At 48.9% G+C, this 16,879-nt stretch overlaps 1 protein-coding gene across 7 annotated transcripts in view; it reads left to right on the forward strand.

Moving 5' to 3' along the window:
• The window catches only part of CADPS (calcium dependent secretion activator), a 221,161-nt gene that overhangs the window by 64,084 nt on the left and 140,198 nt on the right, over positions 1-16,879 (forward strand). For all 7 annotated transcript variants that reach the window (XM_054838539.1, XM_054838544.1, XM_054838540.1 and 4 more), the window contains exon 4: positions 15,612-15,692. In XM_054838539.1, the coding sequence (XP_054694514.1) occupies positions 15,612-15,692 (81 nt within the window). The remainder of the gene's footprint in view (positions 1-15,611; positions 15,693-16,879) is intronic.

A 16,879-nucleotide genomic window follows, 5' to 3' on the forward strand; every position in this document is an offset into this window, starting at 1 on the left:
CGCAGGGGCAATGCTGTAGCCACAGCGGCTACCCAGGTCTTGGCTAGATGAGCAGAGGAACATCAGGAAACATTGGGGGATACCGTTAGCCTTCTGTAGGGCAGCAGAAAGACCTCTACTATATATCCAGATCTGGGATCTGCGCTATAAAAACGTGTTGGAAAGGTCTTGGGAGTCACATGGAAGGATAAGGAAGGACTAACAGTTTGGTTTACCTGGGGAAAGGGTCCCAAGTAATTAGATCTGTTTGCAGACGTACGGGAGCGATCTTTAACCACGCAGATACAAGCGCAGTAAAACTGTGGGATCAAAGCAGACGCTGTCGGCTGCGTTTCTGATAGTCAGGGCCAGAAGAACTGGGCAAAGGTAGATATTTTTCTGTTGGATAAGGTTGAGTTTGAATGGAGGGTACAGCTTTGACGTAGCAACCACAGACAGAGATTTCCTAGGGGTATACAGGAGATTGCACGGGAAGGGGCTAGTAATTCATTTTGGGCTCAGAGCCCATCAACCTCACGTGGCTGGGCAGGTTTTGGGCACCTGCACGAAAATATCAGTGTTATTGCTGAGTACAGAATCAAAATAGTCCAGTCAAAGAACTGAAATTTTGTCTAGGCTGGTTATTTCATTTTAGTCTGTAGCGAAGTTGTGGTGGGCTCTGAAAAGAAGCCCCGCAGCCGGGCGGATCGGAGCTGTTCCCTGGTCACCCGCGGCCGAAAGCCTTTGCAGGGGCAATACCCGGGTTAAGAGGCTGGGCTGGGACGCACAGAGTGCTCAGCGCCGCGTGGCGACGCGGTGCAGCTGAGGTGATGGCAGATGAGGGGACGCTGCTTTGCCAGATGAAGTTTGTTACAAATTCCCATCTGCTCGGAAGCAGAAGCTATAAGGTTTGTGCTGTGCAAGTTAATTATTTGTTGTACATTTTAAAACATGAAATCTAGTCCAAAAGGCAAATATTTTTAGCGTGTGTCATTGCGCAGTCAAGAAAGCTGCCAGCAGCATAAACCTGAATAACTACGCGATGATCGGGGTGGGGACGGGAGGCGATTACCTTCGCTTCAGCGCCGGCCTTGCAAACCAGCTCTTGCACGAGGTGTCCCCTGCGCTGGTTTTGGAGGACGCCTGCAAGGAATATGGTTCATATGGAGCGATGCCGGGTCTGTGCCAGGTTTCTGTTTGTCCTGCTAATGGTGGCAGTGAGCATAGTGGGGTGTGCTAACACAGCCAGGCGCTCTGCAAGCAGGACTGCAAGTGGGCATCGCCTCTGCTGCCTCTGCCTCAGTGCTGAAAGTTGTCCTTGCCTGCCAGGTGAACGGGTTTAGCTAGAGAGGAAAAATAATTAAAGAGAAGGATTTTTTTGCTTTGCCCATTTTTCCCTCCCCACACTTAGGTACTCGTCCCCTCTTCAGCTGGTCTCCTGCTTGCGCGAGGCAGCATCTCACAGGGCTGGCTGCTTTCTAGCTCCATTCATTTTACCTACGATGGAAAGCGCACATCTGGCACAGCTGGGAGGTGTTCAGCTGGGTGTGAAAATGGCTCTGGAGAAGATGGGAGAGGATTGCTGGTTTTCTCCCAGTGGAATACGGAAGAGGCAATCTCGCATCTCTCGGTTTTCAGCAAACGCTTCCCACGGAGTGAACCTGCACGCGGTTTGTAATGTAGGCAGATTTGGGATGAACGAAGCATTTTTCAGATTTTCAAGGAACTGGTTGAGTTGTTTCAGCAATATTTCTACCCTCCACTCTAAACTCCCCTCCAAAAGAGTGAGAGAATGGATTTGAGATGGATCTAAGCATTTTAGAAACAGAACAGCTTAGGTTTTTTAGATTGCAGAAAATGTAGTAAGGAAAACTGTCTGAAAAGGAATGCTTTTTGAGGGGGTGAGATCGGTGGTGGATTTTGTTCAGCCTGTAAGCCAAATGATTCAGTTATTCCATCAGCTTTCATGCAAGGTCACGTTGTGATCCTCAGTTGATTCCCTTGCATCTGCGAAGCAGCATAGGCAGGTATCAGAGCATTTCCCAGCCGTACCAGTTCCCAGCAAGAGCTCTTTTGCTCTTCCCCGCCTTCCTTAACAGCTCACAGCATTTGGGCCCTTTGGAAGCTGCTTTTTCCTGTTGCTTTTCCCTGTAACTCCAGGTGGAGGGAGAGACGGCCACAGAGGGAGCTGCTCTTCAGCACAGGTATGCAGCCAGGGAGCGATCTGGTTGCACACACGCGTTATTTTTTCCAGTGCCCTGAGCACTGGTTTCCTCCCCTTGATTTCCATAGATCTTCTTTAACAAACTACTTAATAATAATTAAAACAGAGGGGAAGAGTTTGAGCTGTAGGTTCCATATGTGGTTTTATAGCCAGTAGCATCTGATGCTACCTTCACTTGAAGTACCAGGGTGGCTCTAGCAGTGCAATTTTGACCTGGTTGCAGAGTAGAATGCAAAAACACAGCTGAATCCCATGAGAATGCTTCAAGCATTGATTTTCTCTTTAATCTCTTCATTGGTTTTTTTATTAATTTCTAAAAGAACCGCAACTGCCATCTGAGATGGGCAGGTACCAACGCTGTGAACCTGCAGTCACGGTTGCACACGGCTGGGTTCCAGCTGCATATTCTGCACTCTCTTGCATGTCCTTTCTGCCTGTGAAGTGCATCGCCCTTGGTGGAAGCTTAAAGGGAAGGCTGAGGGTAGAATACAGAAGAAATGGGATCAGAGAGCAGGTTATAACCTTATTTTTGCAATGCACTGCCATTCAGAAATCACCAAGAGACCTCAACAATAGCAGAGACTATAATGCCGTACTCTCAGTGTGTCCGATATATTTTCCTAACTCTGTAAGCAAAAGCCTCTGCCCTGGTAACAATTTCAAAGGAAAGAGGTCATGCCTTGCTGAATGTAGTTCAAAATAAACTGCATTTCCTCCAAAAGCAGGAGATGAGAGTGCTGCTTGCACAGGAGCTGTCTGAAAGAGTTGCTGTGCAGCTACAGGGAGGCCTCACCCACCACCCAGCCCATGTCCCATCCTCAGATCGATCATCTTTTGTTCATGAAACTGCTGCTGCGAACTGTGCCATCTCCCCCAGCATCCCAGCCCGCTCCTTGCCTGCCGTCCTGGGGCGGGCTGCCCCTCTGGGCTTCGGGGGGTGGTGGGTGCTTCTCCCTCTTCTCCAGCTGTGTTGCATCCTGGCACGTGCCAAAGCTGAGGCAGTCCAATTTGGTTTGGGATGAAGGTGTTGGGCAATTAATGTTTTATTTGGCTTTAAATGCAAAGAATAATCAGTAAAACATTGTGCAAAACAGCTCTCCACCCTATGGGGATGGAAAGGCTTTGCCTGGAGGCTTCCTCCGTACTGAGCTCTAGGGAAAGATAATTAAGAGGCAGTGGGTGAAGCCTGGAGGGAGACTGGGAGAAAGCTCGTGGTGCTTTCATGAACACAGTGCAAGACCCTCAGGGCGGCACCGGACTCTTTCCTGCCTTGGTCCCCCCATACACAAAACATTGGGGTCCGTGTCACACGCAGTGTCTGCAGAGAGCCTCAGAGCGAGCTGCGTGGGGCTGCAGACGGTGCTTCAAAAGACAGCCAACTGACTCCATTCGCCATCTCGTGGTGATCGCTGTCTGGGGCTGAGGTGTGCAGGGTGGCTTCTGCAGCCTCAGGCGGGCGGTGGCGGACAGACGGACACCCCGTTCCTCCCCTCCGGCCGGAGCAGGGCTGCGGGCAGACGGCTCTCCTGTGCCCGCCGGGACAGCAGAGCAGCTCAAACGCTCCATTTGATAATATTCCACATGGAGAAAGATGTTAATGACAGGGAACGTGATTGACTGCCTTTTTCTGTTGGTGCTGTATTATCTCTATTTAAATCAGCTCACATTAACTGCAGTTATATTTAACACTGTCTGTCTACACGGCTGAATTTTTAGATTGTTAATTTTCAATTGCAAATCACTTAATTATGTCTGACTTTTTATAAATATTTGTAACGTGAGTTAATATTTTCTATTACGTGCGATACACATTCTGGAAAAAACTAATTGTTCCTGCTGCTGTGCACTGGGTCTGGTGGGAGCCGCCGAAGCCTCGCTGCTCTCTTATCTAAAGGCCGTTGCCTTTTACAGCTGATGCGTCAGAAATTGAGGTCTGTCACCTGCTCTGTCTGTGTGTTACAGTCGGGAAAGCCGTTAGGATTCACTTGGCTCCCTGACAAGAAGAAAAGAAAATGTTTATTGTCCGCAGCGCGATAACACGGTGAAGACTCAACACTCACGATGCTGCATGTATGTATTATTGCTGCGCTCCTGGAGCCCGCTCCGAACATCAGTATGAGAGGTGTGGAGAGTGATGGCTCTTAGCCTAGGAGGAATTTTAAACTGTGCCATTTTTGGGGACTTTGAACCCCAGGGCCCCAAAGGCTTGTCCTTGTTCTCACAGGGGGATGGCCGCTGCCCACCCTCCCCAGCAGCGCTGCGTGCGGTCTGTGCCCAGCAGAACACGGACGTCTGTCTGGGTGACTCTCCTGCAGGGTTTAGGTGGCGAAGGGTAGCAGACCGAATATCTCAGCATTGTATCCGCCTGGCTCTCGGCTGCAGCTCCTCCCTTCATGGATGCTCTGAGCGAGGGTCCCCGGGGCAGGGGGCCGGAGGAGTGCCTCTCCCCGGCACCTCCCAGGGCAGGTCCCCAGCTGCATCTGCCACGAGACAGTTCTGCAGAGCTGCCTGGGAGCCTTGTCTCGCACACAGATTCAGCGGTGCTCGAAACACCCGTGAGGTGCCTCCAGTGGCAGGGAAGGAGGGAAGCACAACGCACCGTCAGGACCTTTGTGGGTAGTTGCTGCTGGGGTGTATCTTCCCGGGGAGCAGTGCCCTGTCCTTCAGGGCTCATCAGCAGCCCCAGGCAACGCCTGTGCTGGCGTGGGCGGTGTGACTGCAGCAGGTCTGGCTTGGAGCACCCTGTGAGCATCGGCATGGCTCGCTCAGCCGATGGGAGGGATGTTGGGGGTCAGCCAGGCACATGCCAAGCCCAGACTCGGGGTGAGACGATGCAGTTCCCAGTCCGTGTCCCTGCTTCACAACTGCCGTGGTTTGAGCTGGTTAGAGTAAAGCCAGCGTAGGCTTGGGAGCAGCAATGCTGTGCTGCCCAGGTGCCAAGGGAGGTGGGGTGTTCTGCTGCTTTGCAGGAGCTGCTGCTTCTTCCAGACTGAAGCACCTTCTTCTGTAGTTGTATCTGTACACATAAATTATTTATCTTACATTGAATATGGACCCATAACAGCATTTTCCATATTGCTTAGACGGCTTGCTAGGCTCACCGACCTCACCAGTAAGGTAACGAGGATGGTGTATTCCATGGGAGGACTTGCCCCACCTGCTAAGATCTGCCCCTGCGCGGTACCTTGTGCTGAACTCCTCCTGCTCTCACCTTACAGACTAGCTGCTTTTAAAAGCATCACATTTTTGCTCCCTGTGTTTGTTTCTTCATAGCTATGTTATGAAGAACTGCTTTTTTCTGCTTTTCTGCGTCTACTTCAATTCTTCTCACATCCTTGATCTTAATGCAGGTGCCAAAGCATCTCGCAAGAGTATTGTGCGGAGTTCAATCCCACACGACAGCTTGTGGCTCCATGTCGCCCTTCTCAGAGGTGCTGTACATCCATTTTGTGCCAGTGGTTCTCCCAGGGCAGAATAGGTCCTGTTGGAGAGGATCGGGCAGTAAAAGAAGTGGCAGATGTTCCCAGTTAGTGGAACTAGGATTCCAGTCCCTATTCCTTGTGGGGTTTTTTTCACGTTGTTGAATGCTGATTATTTTAAAAAGAGGTGGCTTTTCTGAAATGCAAAGATAAATTAGATAAGATTGGTATGGCTAAGGGTATTGCTTCGGTTTAAAACCAGGAAATTCCCCCCAAGGTGAATTTCTCTGAAACCTTTGAATGACTCAGAGCACAGCTGTCAGGGCACTGTTCTAAGGCAGGCTAAGAACTGACCTTTTAATTAGCATAATATAGTAATTTAGCATAATAATAATGATTACTTGTTAATCATTAATAATTGCCATTGTTATGTATTGACCAAAGGGACTTATAGATGTGGTGTTTCTGCTCTGAATTTTGATAAATTGATACCAGTTAATGGAGCGTTAGGTGCGACCCAGGGGCACTGAAAATAGCTGGATGTGCCATGGAGGGCAGTTCCCTTCCGGATCTCCGTTGCTGTAGGCAGGGGGTCTAATGGTGACCTACACAGAGATTTCTGGAGGACCTTGGTCCTAGTCATGGGTGGGACCAGCAACCTCAGCTCCCTTAGGATGCCTTCCACTGAGAACATGTAGTGACCTCTTTGCAGGCTGAGGATTTGCTGCCTAGAGGCTTAAGTCTCCTAACTGCTTCTCCCTGACCTCACGAGAAAGTTTGCTGTGTCAAACCAGTGTAAAACACATCAGCCTGTCCAGGAGAACAGTCTCTTTAGGTGTCTGGCTGTGATAAATCTAAACTTCATGAATACCAAAATGAACTGGAATGGGCAGCACTGTAATTTTTGCTGTCTTAGTCCTTGAAAAAGTGGGAGCCATAACCTTCCTTCTGCACTCCCTCTCCTCCTTTTCTGCTGATACCTGGTGGTTTGGCATGAAAGGGAACCAAAGCCTTGCTCTTCGTGGTCAAAGTCTCTGCTTTGCCAGTTCTTTGCTCAAAGCTTCTGCAGAAAAGCATCTATCACCAGGCTACTGCAAGAACCAGTGTTGCAATTCAAACTCCAAGCTATGCACCGACATACCACGAGTATTTATTTTGGAGAATGGCCGTCCAACTTCAAGCTACACCTCTGTGACAGGCAAGTTTCTTTCTGAATAGGATTTTTTTTTTTCAATTTTCTGTTAGCTATTTTTAATGCATAAAAGTGATCGTCATTCACATGATGATCTGTAGCTTCCATTATCTACACGTTCACCTGTATCATCATCCCTACCAAGCTGCTGGTTGCAGCAAAGGCCTCTATTTTACCACCTGGTTTCAGCCCCTGTCAACATTTTGTGTCAACATGGACACCAACTAGGGAATTTTAAATTCACGGCTCAAGCCTGATCCTCGAGCCATCCTCATAGCTGGGAATAAAGCACGCTCGGCCAGGGAGCCAGCTTCGCAAAGACCTCCATGGGAAGGGGTGTACAGTGGGGCCAGGAAACCCAACACCTGGTTCAAAAGGGTTTCTCCCTGCAGAAGCGGCGTTCCTTGCAGGACACATTCTCATCCCCAAATACTCACCTCTGCCAAGCATCAGCAAGTAGGGGTTTTGACTTGAAATGTGTAAATATGCCGTCACCCTGCAAAGCCGATCAGAAGCTACCTCCGCACGTTTGTGGAAGGCTTTCAGATGCCATGGCCATGGAAGCCAGTCAAAAATAACCCAATATGGTGATGAAAGAGAAAGAAAAATCTGAGCTTCCTGCTCGAATCAACAGGAGTTGAGACCTCAGCCCTGAGTGCATTTCACCATGGGGAGAACTTTTGAAGGTGGTGTGAGTTCCTGTGCAAGAGCCTTGCCCCTGGCTGTTGTGTAAACACAGTTGGAGTTATTCCCATGTCTTATTCCATCACCTTTAATCCTGCTGAGTGACCACGTACTGCAGCTTTGCTGGAGCAAGTCATCATGCAAGTTGCTTTAGTTCCAAAAGTCCATTTCAAGTTATGTGACAATTGTATTTTAATACATCAAAAGATGAGGATTTGAGAATATGTGTATCTTTCTTCCATGTTCTTTGGGATGGGTTAATTGCTGCTAATTCTAGCTGTAAAAATTACTTGGAACTGAAGAATAGTTTATTGTCATGTGTTGGAAATTCAGGTGATTCTCTTCCTGTTAACTGATTTGAAATTCAGCGTATGCTAAGCTGTAAGGAAACACAGACAAGCTAAATGTGGCAATCTACCTCCAGCTGCATTAACCAGCCAGAGCTCCAGTTTCTTTCGGGTGCCGTAGCTCAGAGCAGGCTGCTCGCACGCCTGCCAGTGTCCTTATGCAATGCCATAAGAAGAGAGTATTAAGGCATGCTCAGAGGTCAAAGCCTCTGGACAGCTTAGTTTTTAAGCCCTTTCAGTGTCGTACACCTCGCGTGGATGATCTTGCGGAGGGATTTGTGAGGTTCGTAAGTTCTCTGGCCACAGATGGAAAGGACGTGCCTTATGAGTGGAAGTACTCTGCCATCCTTTTTTTTTTTTTTTTAACAGATTGCAAAACATTTGCAGAGGCAGGCAGCACTTTTTCTTCCCCTCCTCATTTTGCTGAATCTGGTTTTTTTTCATTTACTTCAATTTATCATTACTCATAAATCTGGAGGTATCTGTGCACAACCTGCTGGAAAGCTGCGTGCTGGGTTTGCTCATCTCAGCTTTCCTCAGCCCCGCGGTGCAGCCTTGTGAAGCTGCGAAGGGGTATGGCGGTAGGCAGGTCAGTAACTGAGATGGTGCAGGGGGATGGCCACTTTTCCCACACGAGATCCATGCCGAGCATCCGGCTGCCCTTGCCATGCCACTGGCACATGCCGCTTGATTCAGCCGCGCTCTGCAGATGAGCAGCAGGTACCCAAGGGTGCTGCTGCCGGCACCAAGGAGGGTGTGAGAAGCCTCTCCCCACGCGTGCCACCAGTGCTCCTCTGAAATACATTGAAAATCAGCTCAGCTTGTGGGATAAACAGCTGTCCAAAAGGCAGCATTTAGACTGCAGTTAATTCGAGGGTGGATCTCTTGACCTCGCCTGGTGAAGCGGACGCAGTCGCAGCATCTGCCTGTGGATGTGATGTGCGAGAGCCTGCACAGCCTGGGCGGCTGGTGAAGCGCAGAGATTTATTGCAGCATTATAAGATTCAGCACTTGGGTGAGGAGGGGCTGCTGTACATCCCAGGGAATATTTTCACCGACAAGTCTAGCACAACCTTAAAGCTTGTGAACCGTGAAATAAGATTTCTCTTAGAGAGGGAAGCGTCAGCCCTTACTGAATTATCCAAGTCCTTTCTGCTGTTTTAAATCACCCCCCAGGACCCTCTGACTGCTCTCTCATGGTATGAATGGTTCATTAGATAATCCAGGAGCTTGCCAGGATAACGGGAGCAGGCACCCATCCACAGCAAACGACCGACAACGTGCAGCCAGAGTTGGAAGTGACTGAGTTCCTGCAGCAGGGACAATTTTACCAACACAGGGGCTCTTCTCCAGGAGAGGGGGTTTGTCACCTTTTGGGATGCTGGAGCCCTGGGGCTGTGTGAGGAGCTGGGGCCAAGGGGAGGGAAAAAGAAAACTTTGGTTAAATAATAGATGTGGATTGTAATTCCTTGAATTAAGGGGAATTTTACATTGTGCTAGAAATACTCTGCGTGACTTTGAGCCTAAAAGACTGATCTGGGGAAGTCTGACTGGCCAGAGGAGAGAATTGAGCATCCCTGTTGTGCAGTGGCCATGGGAGAGCGGTCCTCCTGGGACGCGTGGGGATAGTACAGCATTGCAGTGTGGAGAGGATGCATCCTCCTGGTTCCCTCCAGCTCTTCCAAAATCCTCTCTTGAACCACATGAGAGTTGCTGAATCCACAGTCGGGCTGTGCTGATGCTGCTGGTTTTGCTGACACGGGGAGGTGTGTAACGTGGGGAAACTGTCCTTGCTTCCTTTTCCTCGCTCCCGTTTTGGATCCCAAGGCAGCCGGCAGTCCTTGGGTTGCGGTTTGCTGCGCAGATTAGCACGTTGCCCAAGGCATTAGTGACTTACTTTACCAAGGCATCTCAGCATTGTTTGTGTTCCCAAATGAAAAGGGAGGTCAGCATCCCACCTGCGGTCGAGGGAAGGAGTGTTCGGATCCTCCTCTGCTCTCTGCTTCAGAGACACGGGCAGAGGTCGAGGCCTGGAGTGCCGGGCTGCCTCCCTCGCTCTGCCCTTCGTAGAGAAGAGTATTTATTGTTAATGGGACAAGGATGCTACAGATAATCTGTGACGGTGGCATGGAGTGCGTCTTAGGAAGCTGTGTGTGGTTCATGGTGCCGCTCTGTGTCCCGTCTCACGTCACGTTATATTCTGGAGTAGTGGTTCTCCGATAAGAAACCAAGGGCTCCCATGCAGAGAGTCACTCTGGGGGGCCACGTGGTTCTTCCAGCTGGGGCACTCCGTGATGCTGATACCACAAGTTGTGAGTACGCCTGGACTGATAAATTAATTATTAATTGACGGGGACTTATGAATTTTTCAGTATTTTCTCATTGTGCATCTCAAAGCAAAACCACCTTTTATGAGACAAAGATCTCTCCTAAAGCCCCACATCAAAGCCGCAAGATTGTCACCCATATTGTGATCTTGTTCAGCCTTCACATGCAGCATGTTTGCTTTGAAATACTTAATCAACCATTTGCTGAGCTACAGAGCTCCTGGTGTGTCAAAGGATGAATGCTTTGAAACTTTCTCTTCAAGGCTTTTGACACCTGTAACCGTACATGACACAAATATTTGGCTGCGTTAATTGTTTTGGGAGGACTTAAGCTAGGCTTAGGAAGGACATGAGTGGGTCATGGCTTTTGTCCTTGTCCTTCACTCAGGGAAATCATTCACAAAGTGGAATTTTCAGACCCCCAGCCCCATGGTGGTGCACTGGACACAGGGACAGAGAAAATTAGTCGGAGACTGCCGAGAGCATCCCCAGCCAGGGTGGTCCCTGCTCGGCAGCAGCCCTTCTGCGCCTGCCTTCGGTTGTGCGGGAGGGATCCCCCACCCCTGGGTGCTGCCGCTGCCACAGGGGAAAACCAACACAGGCGGTGGCTGCGGATTTCATGGCGACTCGAACTAAATGCTTCTGTTTCCGGCAGGTGAAGAGCCAGGTTTGTGTCCATTCCCAATGCAGCGCCAAGCAGGTTGCTGCAGCTCAGCGTTCGCATTGCCAGAGCATTTAAAATGTGGTTTTCCAGAACCCCATTGCAAATGGCTTCTCCTTTGCAGGAGCGTGGGGCACGGAGGAGGACGACTGGATTCACCACTGCGTTGTAACCTTTCTCCAACGGAGGGGAGATACTTTCAGACAGGCCCCAGTTATGCTTCAGGAATGGGGATGTTGTGACGCTTGCTGCTCTGGCTGGGAAGCAGGGATCAGAATTAGCAGTGACTGGCGGGGAGGGATTAAACTGTTAAATGGTCCCAGTGGTTTCTGGCTGGGGCTGATGGCAATTAGACTGACAATACCTGTCACGTCCATGGAGCGTGGCGTAAATGCCAGGCTGATCACTGAAGGTTGTATCTGTATGTTGCATCCTGTCATTATAAATCCTTATAGCTTACAACAACATTATTTCCAACAGCGCTGAGCTCCGAGCGTGGATATCAATCCCACATCGTGTTTAACTCACCTGTGTCTGTTGGGAGCGTGCCCCATTACTACGCCTTTGGTGGCACGGCAGGATCCGCTCTGCTCTTACCGATGGGCTGAGCACTGCGTACAGCGTGTCACTTGTGCTGCTGGCATCGTCCCCAGGCTGGGTGGCTTAACCCCGGCTGCAGCCCTCTCGCTGTGGCCGATGGCACAAGGGCTGTACCCTGCTTGGTCCCCGGGCAGGCGGGTTGGTTTGAGGTGTTAAACTGTGCAGAACCACTTTGGGCATCGCAAAGAAGGGAGGAAGAGGGCAGCCTGCACCGCCCCGGCATCACATTCGGATCCAGGGCTGCGATTGCCATGGTTTGGCTTCAAGCTGTGATAAACTGAAGCTGGAGTTTTAAATAGATAACACATTAACTCCAAAACCATGGGAATTTAAAGTCTCTCTTAACACTGCTGATGTCCTTGAACTGCCTCTGGCATTTTCTGGGGTGAGTGGGGGTGAGCCTGGGCTCCTGGCTTTAGAAACCACAAGGCTCGGGTTGGGCGATACGTGGGAGGTCTCTGACACAGAACCGAAGAGTTTAGGCGTGGATTTGGTAGGTGCCTATGCATCTTATTGTAGTTCCTGTGACTTAATTAGGTTGGTTGGTTTGCCTCTGCCTTTCACAGGTGTAGAGAGATTATCTTCCATCCTCTGGGATAATGCAAGGAAAAGTCCCGCAGTGAATTTGTTTCAGGGTTGTGGAAGCAAAGGGTTGCTTCTGCAGACCAACAGCTGGTTCCTACTGGCCATTAAAACTGCCAAACTCACACGATGGACATTTTTAACCTCTTTCTTTCAATTACTAGTGCCCATTAAAAATTATTCCTTGTTCACAGTTTATAGGTAAAAAACCCTCTGTCTTCTGCAAGGTGTTTATCTTGCAGTTGAGCAGTCACCAGGGGTTAGAGTAGGCACATGCCCTGCAATGCCTTCAGTGATGGGCTGGCTGCCATGCTGGTAAGTTTTGGGTTCCACTCAGCACCTGATCTACATAATTTTTTTTTTATTTTTATTCTTTTACTTTAGCAACTGTTACGCCAACGTAGATAATCTCTGCAGGGCAAGCAGAGAGAACTAATGTCCTATGCGGGTAGATGTATGAAAACATCTAATTTACCAGCAGGCAGTGGGGTAATGATCAGTTGAGATTTGCAAATTATGTACGTCATATATTTGTGGCATGCTGCTGAAGAAAAGCCCAGTGCATATGACAAATCATATATATACTGAAATTTATAATAGTTTTCACATTTAATTGACTGGGGCAACCTTATGATTTATATCTTTGCTTTATTCATAGCACACCCATAACACAGTCATAATGCAGAACGAAACTAATTCAATTTCTCTTTGACTTTGTAAATCATTTATATATTTGGCTGTCAAGTATTTGAATATAAAGTGGGCATATATATGGCAGAAAATAAATAGCTGCTTCTCTAGTTAAGAAATTGAGTTTTAATGATGTTAGGTTCTGTGTCGCCCTACTTGGATGTTCGGTCTTGCTTGGATAGCATGCCTTACGTTTGCCCCTTGCCTTATTTCACAAGCAAAGTATATTTTATGGGCACCAGCATTACTGTCCTAATGGCCCTATATAGCGTTATGACTGTGTAAAATGTACTCGGCTTGCTTTGATGGCGACAGGAGCCCTTCCCAGGCTGAGGAGCAGTAAGTGCCTGAGCTGTTGGGCTGCAACTCCCTGTCACTAGAGGTCTGCTGGAACGCGCCAGGAGGACACGAAAGGAGTGCAGAAGAAAATGTTCTCTTGGCCATGACGGTGACCACTTTCCCAAAGATCAGTTTTTGCCGTGGAGCTATCATGCAGAGTCATTGTAAAAACAGCCTGGAAAGTTTGGGGTTTTTTTCCCCTTTAAATACCAGGTTACCTGGCTTGGCATCACTAATTAACCTTGGGAAGCACAGCAGCGTATAGCCCTGGAAAGGAGTACCTTACCCACTCGACCACAACCAAGGAGGCTGCTTAGGGTGCTTGTTGTCTCCTAAGAAAAATAATCTTCTGCAGTCAGATCCTCGTTTGACATGGGTTTTGACACCTGTAGCATCTTTGGAAAACATCTGCAAAATCAAGATAGTGCAGAAAGTATGAGGCAGTTTGCTGGCTCATTATCATACCACAAAAACAGCTCTCCTCCACAGCAGCACCCTTGATTTCTAAATTTAGTGTGTGAGTTATTTTGGGTAGTGTGTGATTAACCTCAATTACTGTAGCTCAGATTGAATTCAAATAATGCCCCCTCTTTCAGAGTTGCAAAGAAATGGAAATCTGGGACTGTACATTTCCTACCCTTAATGAAGCAGCTCTGAGAGATGCTTGCACGTTGGTGGAGGTCAGTTGTGTGATGCATTTGTTCATGGAGAAATTATTGGGGGCAGCTGATCCCGAAAGGTGCTGGTGGTCCACGGCTCTGTACTGGTTTTGGGATCAGAATATAAAGATGAAGGCAGCAGGTTACGTGGTGCAGCTGGTGTGCATGGCCACAGCAGAGATCACTGATTTACATCACGGTCAGGACACTTTGTAGTTCTTCTGCTTTAGTTAAATCTGTAACAGGCTTTCAGGAACTAACAAAAAATATACTTTCCCTCAATCTCAGCTGTAATGAATGTCAGGTCTCTGGAAAATCACTGGTGGTGAAGCAATATGCAAATACACGCCTGCGTGCGTGCAGATCTATGTGAGCGTGTGCGAGAGAGGGGACATGCAGGATGCGCAGGCAGACAGCCGGCCGAGAAGATGCTGTGGGAAGTGGCAGGTCTGGGGGGAAAGCGGCGTGTTTCAGCCCATCCAGGGAGCGCTAATGGAAGAGTTTGTTGTCCGTCAGGCTGAGAATTGAAACTTTTGTCATCGCTGTAGCTGTAACTTTCCAGACTGCGCTGCACCAGCCGAGCCTTTCGGTCAAGCAGTTTGTCTGCAGAGGAGCATAAACCCAGGGGGGTGGTTAGCACAGCCCCAAGCCAGCAAATAAAGCTCATTTATGTGTAGCAGTCGGTGGGAGAGCTAACGTAGAGCGGCTTGTGGCAATTGCATTTGCTGGTAGCCAGAAGGGGCCGATACTTTGAAAACAGAGGCAGGATTTGGATGGAGGAGCCATCCCTCCTGTCTGAAGTCACATTTGCATAAAGAGGTGAACCAGAACCGTGAGGTTTTGCACCAGGCGGAATTTGGGCTTGTGTCTCCTGGGTGGAACGGCGCCATGCCCACCCTGCTGCCACATGTTTCTAGCCTTGTGCCATGGCCGAGATGATGACCCCAAGGAGTCTAAGGAGTAGTTAGATTCTGGAAAGCAGCTATAAAATTACCATCTCGTTACAGCAGCTATCCACTTCTTTGAGGGCTATTTTTGATTTTGTGCTTTTTTGTTGTTGTGTAATTTATGCCTGTGTATTCCCACTAAAAAAAAAACCCTGGACCTGCCCTGAGTCCTACCAATGGGAAACTGTTCACAGCAATTACTGTGTGTCTTCCACATGTACAGTAATTGCTTGCTTAACTGGCAGAAACAACATTTTATCCTCAGAAGACATTTCAGGGCCAGGCAGACACCAAACACTGAACCACAGGGCTGTGGGCAGTGTGTTGCAAAAAGGAAAAAAAAAAAAATCAATCATTTCTGCTGCAGGAAAACTAGTTGCATGAACCAGGTGGTAATGTGGCAATGCAGCAATATGGAAAAGGGAAAGGAAATAAGCAAATACTATAGCTGTGCATTTCTACTGACCTGCTTGTGGCTTCCTCTGGCTTTTTCTAGGTGGCAAGCAGGGGTAGGAAAGTGTTTGGCTTGGCAATCTGGAACTACAGCGTGTCCTGCCCCAGCACAGGGGCTGTGGCTTCCCGAGCACCAGTGAAGCGATAGCCGTCTGGAGGGCACCCTGCTTTTCAGGGGTTCGGATAGTCACCGGCAAGGCTTGCTGCCAGACTGGCGCACAGGGCAGAGTGGGTGTAAGACCTCGGGTGAGGATGCTCAGCCCTGGGAGACAGCTGGGCAGGCATCAAAACAGCATCTGCACAGTCCTCTGGTGGTGTCCATCCTGGGACCTGGTGACACATTGTGCGCGTCCTCCTTTGTGGGGGGTCTGTCCCAGAGCAGGGCCCATCACCACTCTCTCTATGCTGTACTTAATTGATAAGGTAATACAGATGGTCAGCCTGAAGAGCTGAACTGCTTGTAAAGGTGCTGCATTTTCACCTTGATTTGCTTTTTGTTTCTATACAGCTGGACAACCCAGATGAGCAAGCAGCACAGATCAGACGCGAGTTGGATGGACGTCTTCAAATGGCAGAGCAAATTGCCAAGGTAAAAAGAAAAAAAAAAAAGTCTTCTATATTAACAAGCTCTTTATATAGAAGCAGATAAGTAGTTTGATGCAGCCCCCAGATCCCGTCCTTCCCTCACAGGTTTCTTCTCCCAGTAATCACCAGTTAAAAATGAACAGATTTTTAACAACAAACAAAGCAACAAGTACAGATGAAGCTGTTGTGATGTGCATTTCTTGGAACGCCCTGATGAGCTGGGACAGTTTAGGTGCCTGCAAAATCCCTTATGAATCCTCAGCAGTGGGGAAGAAATTGTCCTGAAGTGCTTCAGCTAGGTCTGCAAGTGCATGTCTGAGCCCTCTGTCAAACTTCTGTGCTAGGCAATCAGGTGGGTGATGGCATGTAAAAAGGAGCCTGGAAGGGATTTGTGCCATTCGATGGGCTGCTGGGAGCCACGGTTCCCTGCCTGTAGGTAGATGCTGCCTCAGTAAAGGTACTTGAGATGTGCTATCCCAACCACGTTCACGCTTTGCACGAGAGCAGTCAGGCTCCGTGCAGACATCGCTGCTGCCTGGAGCAGCAGACACGGGACCTTCAAACAGTTTTCGTAACCAAGCAGTCAGCTGAACTCCCCAGAGACCCTTCGGTAAGGAGGCACCTCCCTAGGAGCTAATCACACCCTCACACTGCAGATTTACATGGCCCCCGATGGACCATAAATGGAGAGAAACTCTGGATCCTGTTGACATCAGTATGGCCAAGATTTTATCCTTGCCTCTAATCAAATGCTCTGAGTCACAGATAAAACCCTGATGGGGCTGAAGTCATTGGGAATGATCTATCTGGCTGTTCTTGATAATCAAGAAACCATTACTAGAAGGAAAAGAAAAAGCTCTAATCAGAGAAACGTAGCTCAGGCTAGGGACCTGCCTTTCAGCAGCAGTCCTGTGGGCACTGAGCTGTGCCAGATGGTGGGGTTTTATCAGAAAGGTAATACCAGAGATGTTTGCGACCACGCTGAGATCCCTGGGTGTGAAAAGCAGAGCGCGTTCGTTTATGGTCAGGCGTTAGCAAGGATGCCAGTGCACCTGCGCAGTTCCTGCTCACTAACGCTTCTGCTAAACAGCTACTGCTGTTGCATCTTTGGGGAGGTAGGTTCTGGTTTTTTCCCACTTCACTGATAAAAATAGTAAGGTGGCCAAGGACCACGTGGCCAAATGATGGTGC

The sequence above is a fragment of the Grus americana genome, chromosome 11 (genome assembly GCF_028858705.1).
Source record: "Grus americana isolate bGruAme1 chromosome 11, bGruAme1.mat, whole genome shotgun sequence".
NCBI lineage: Eukaryota > Metazoa > Chordata > Aves > Gruiformes > Gruidae > Grus > Grus americana.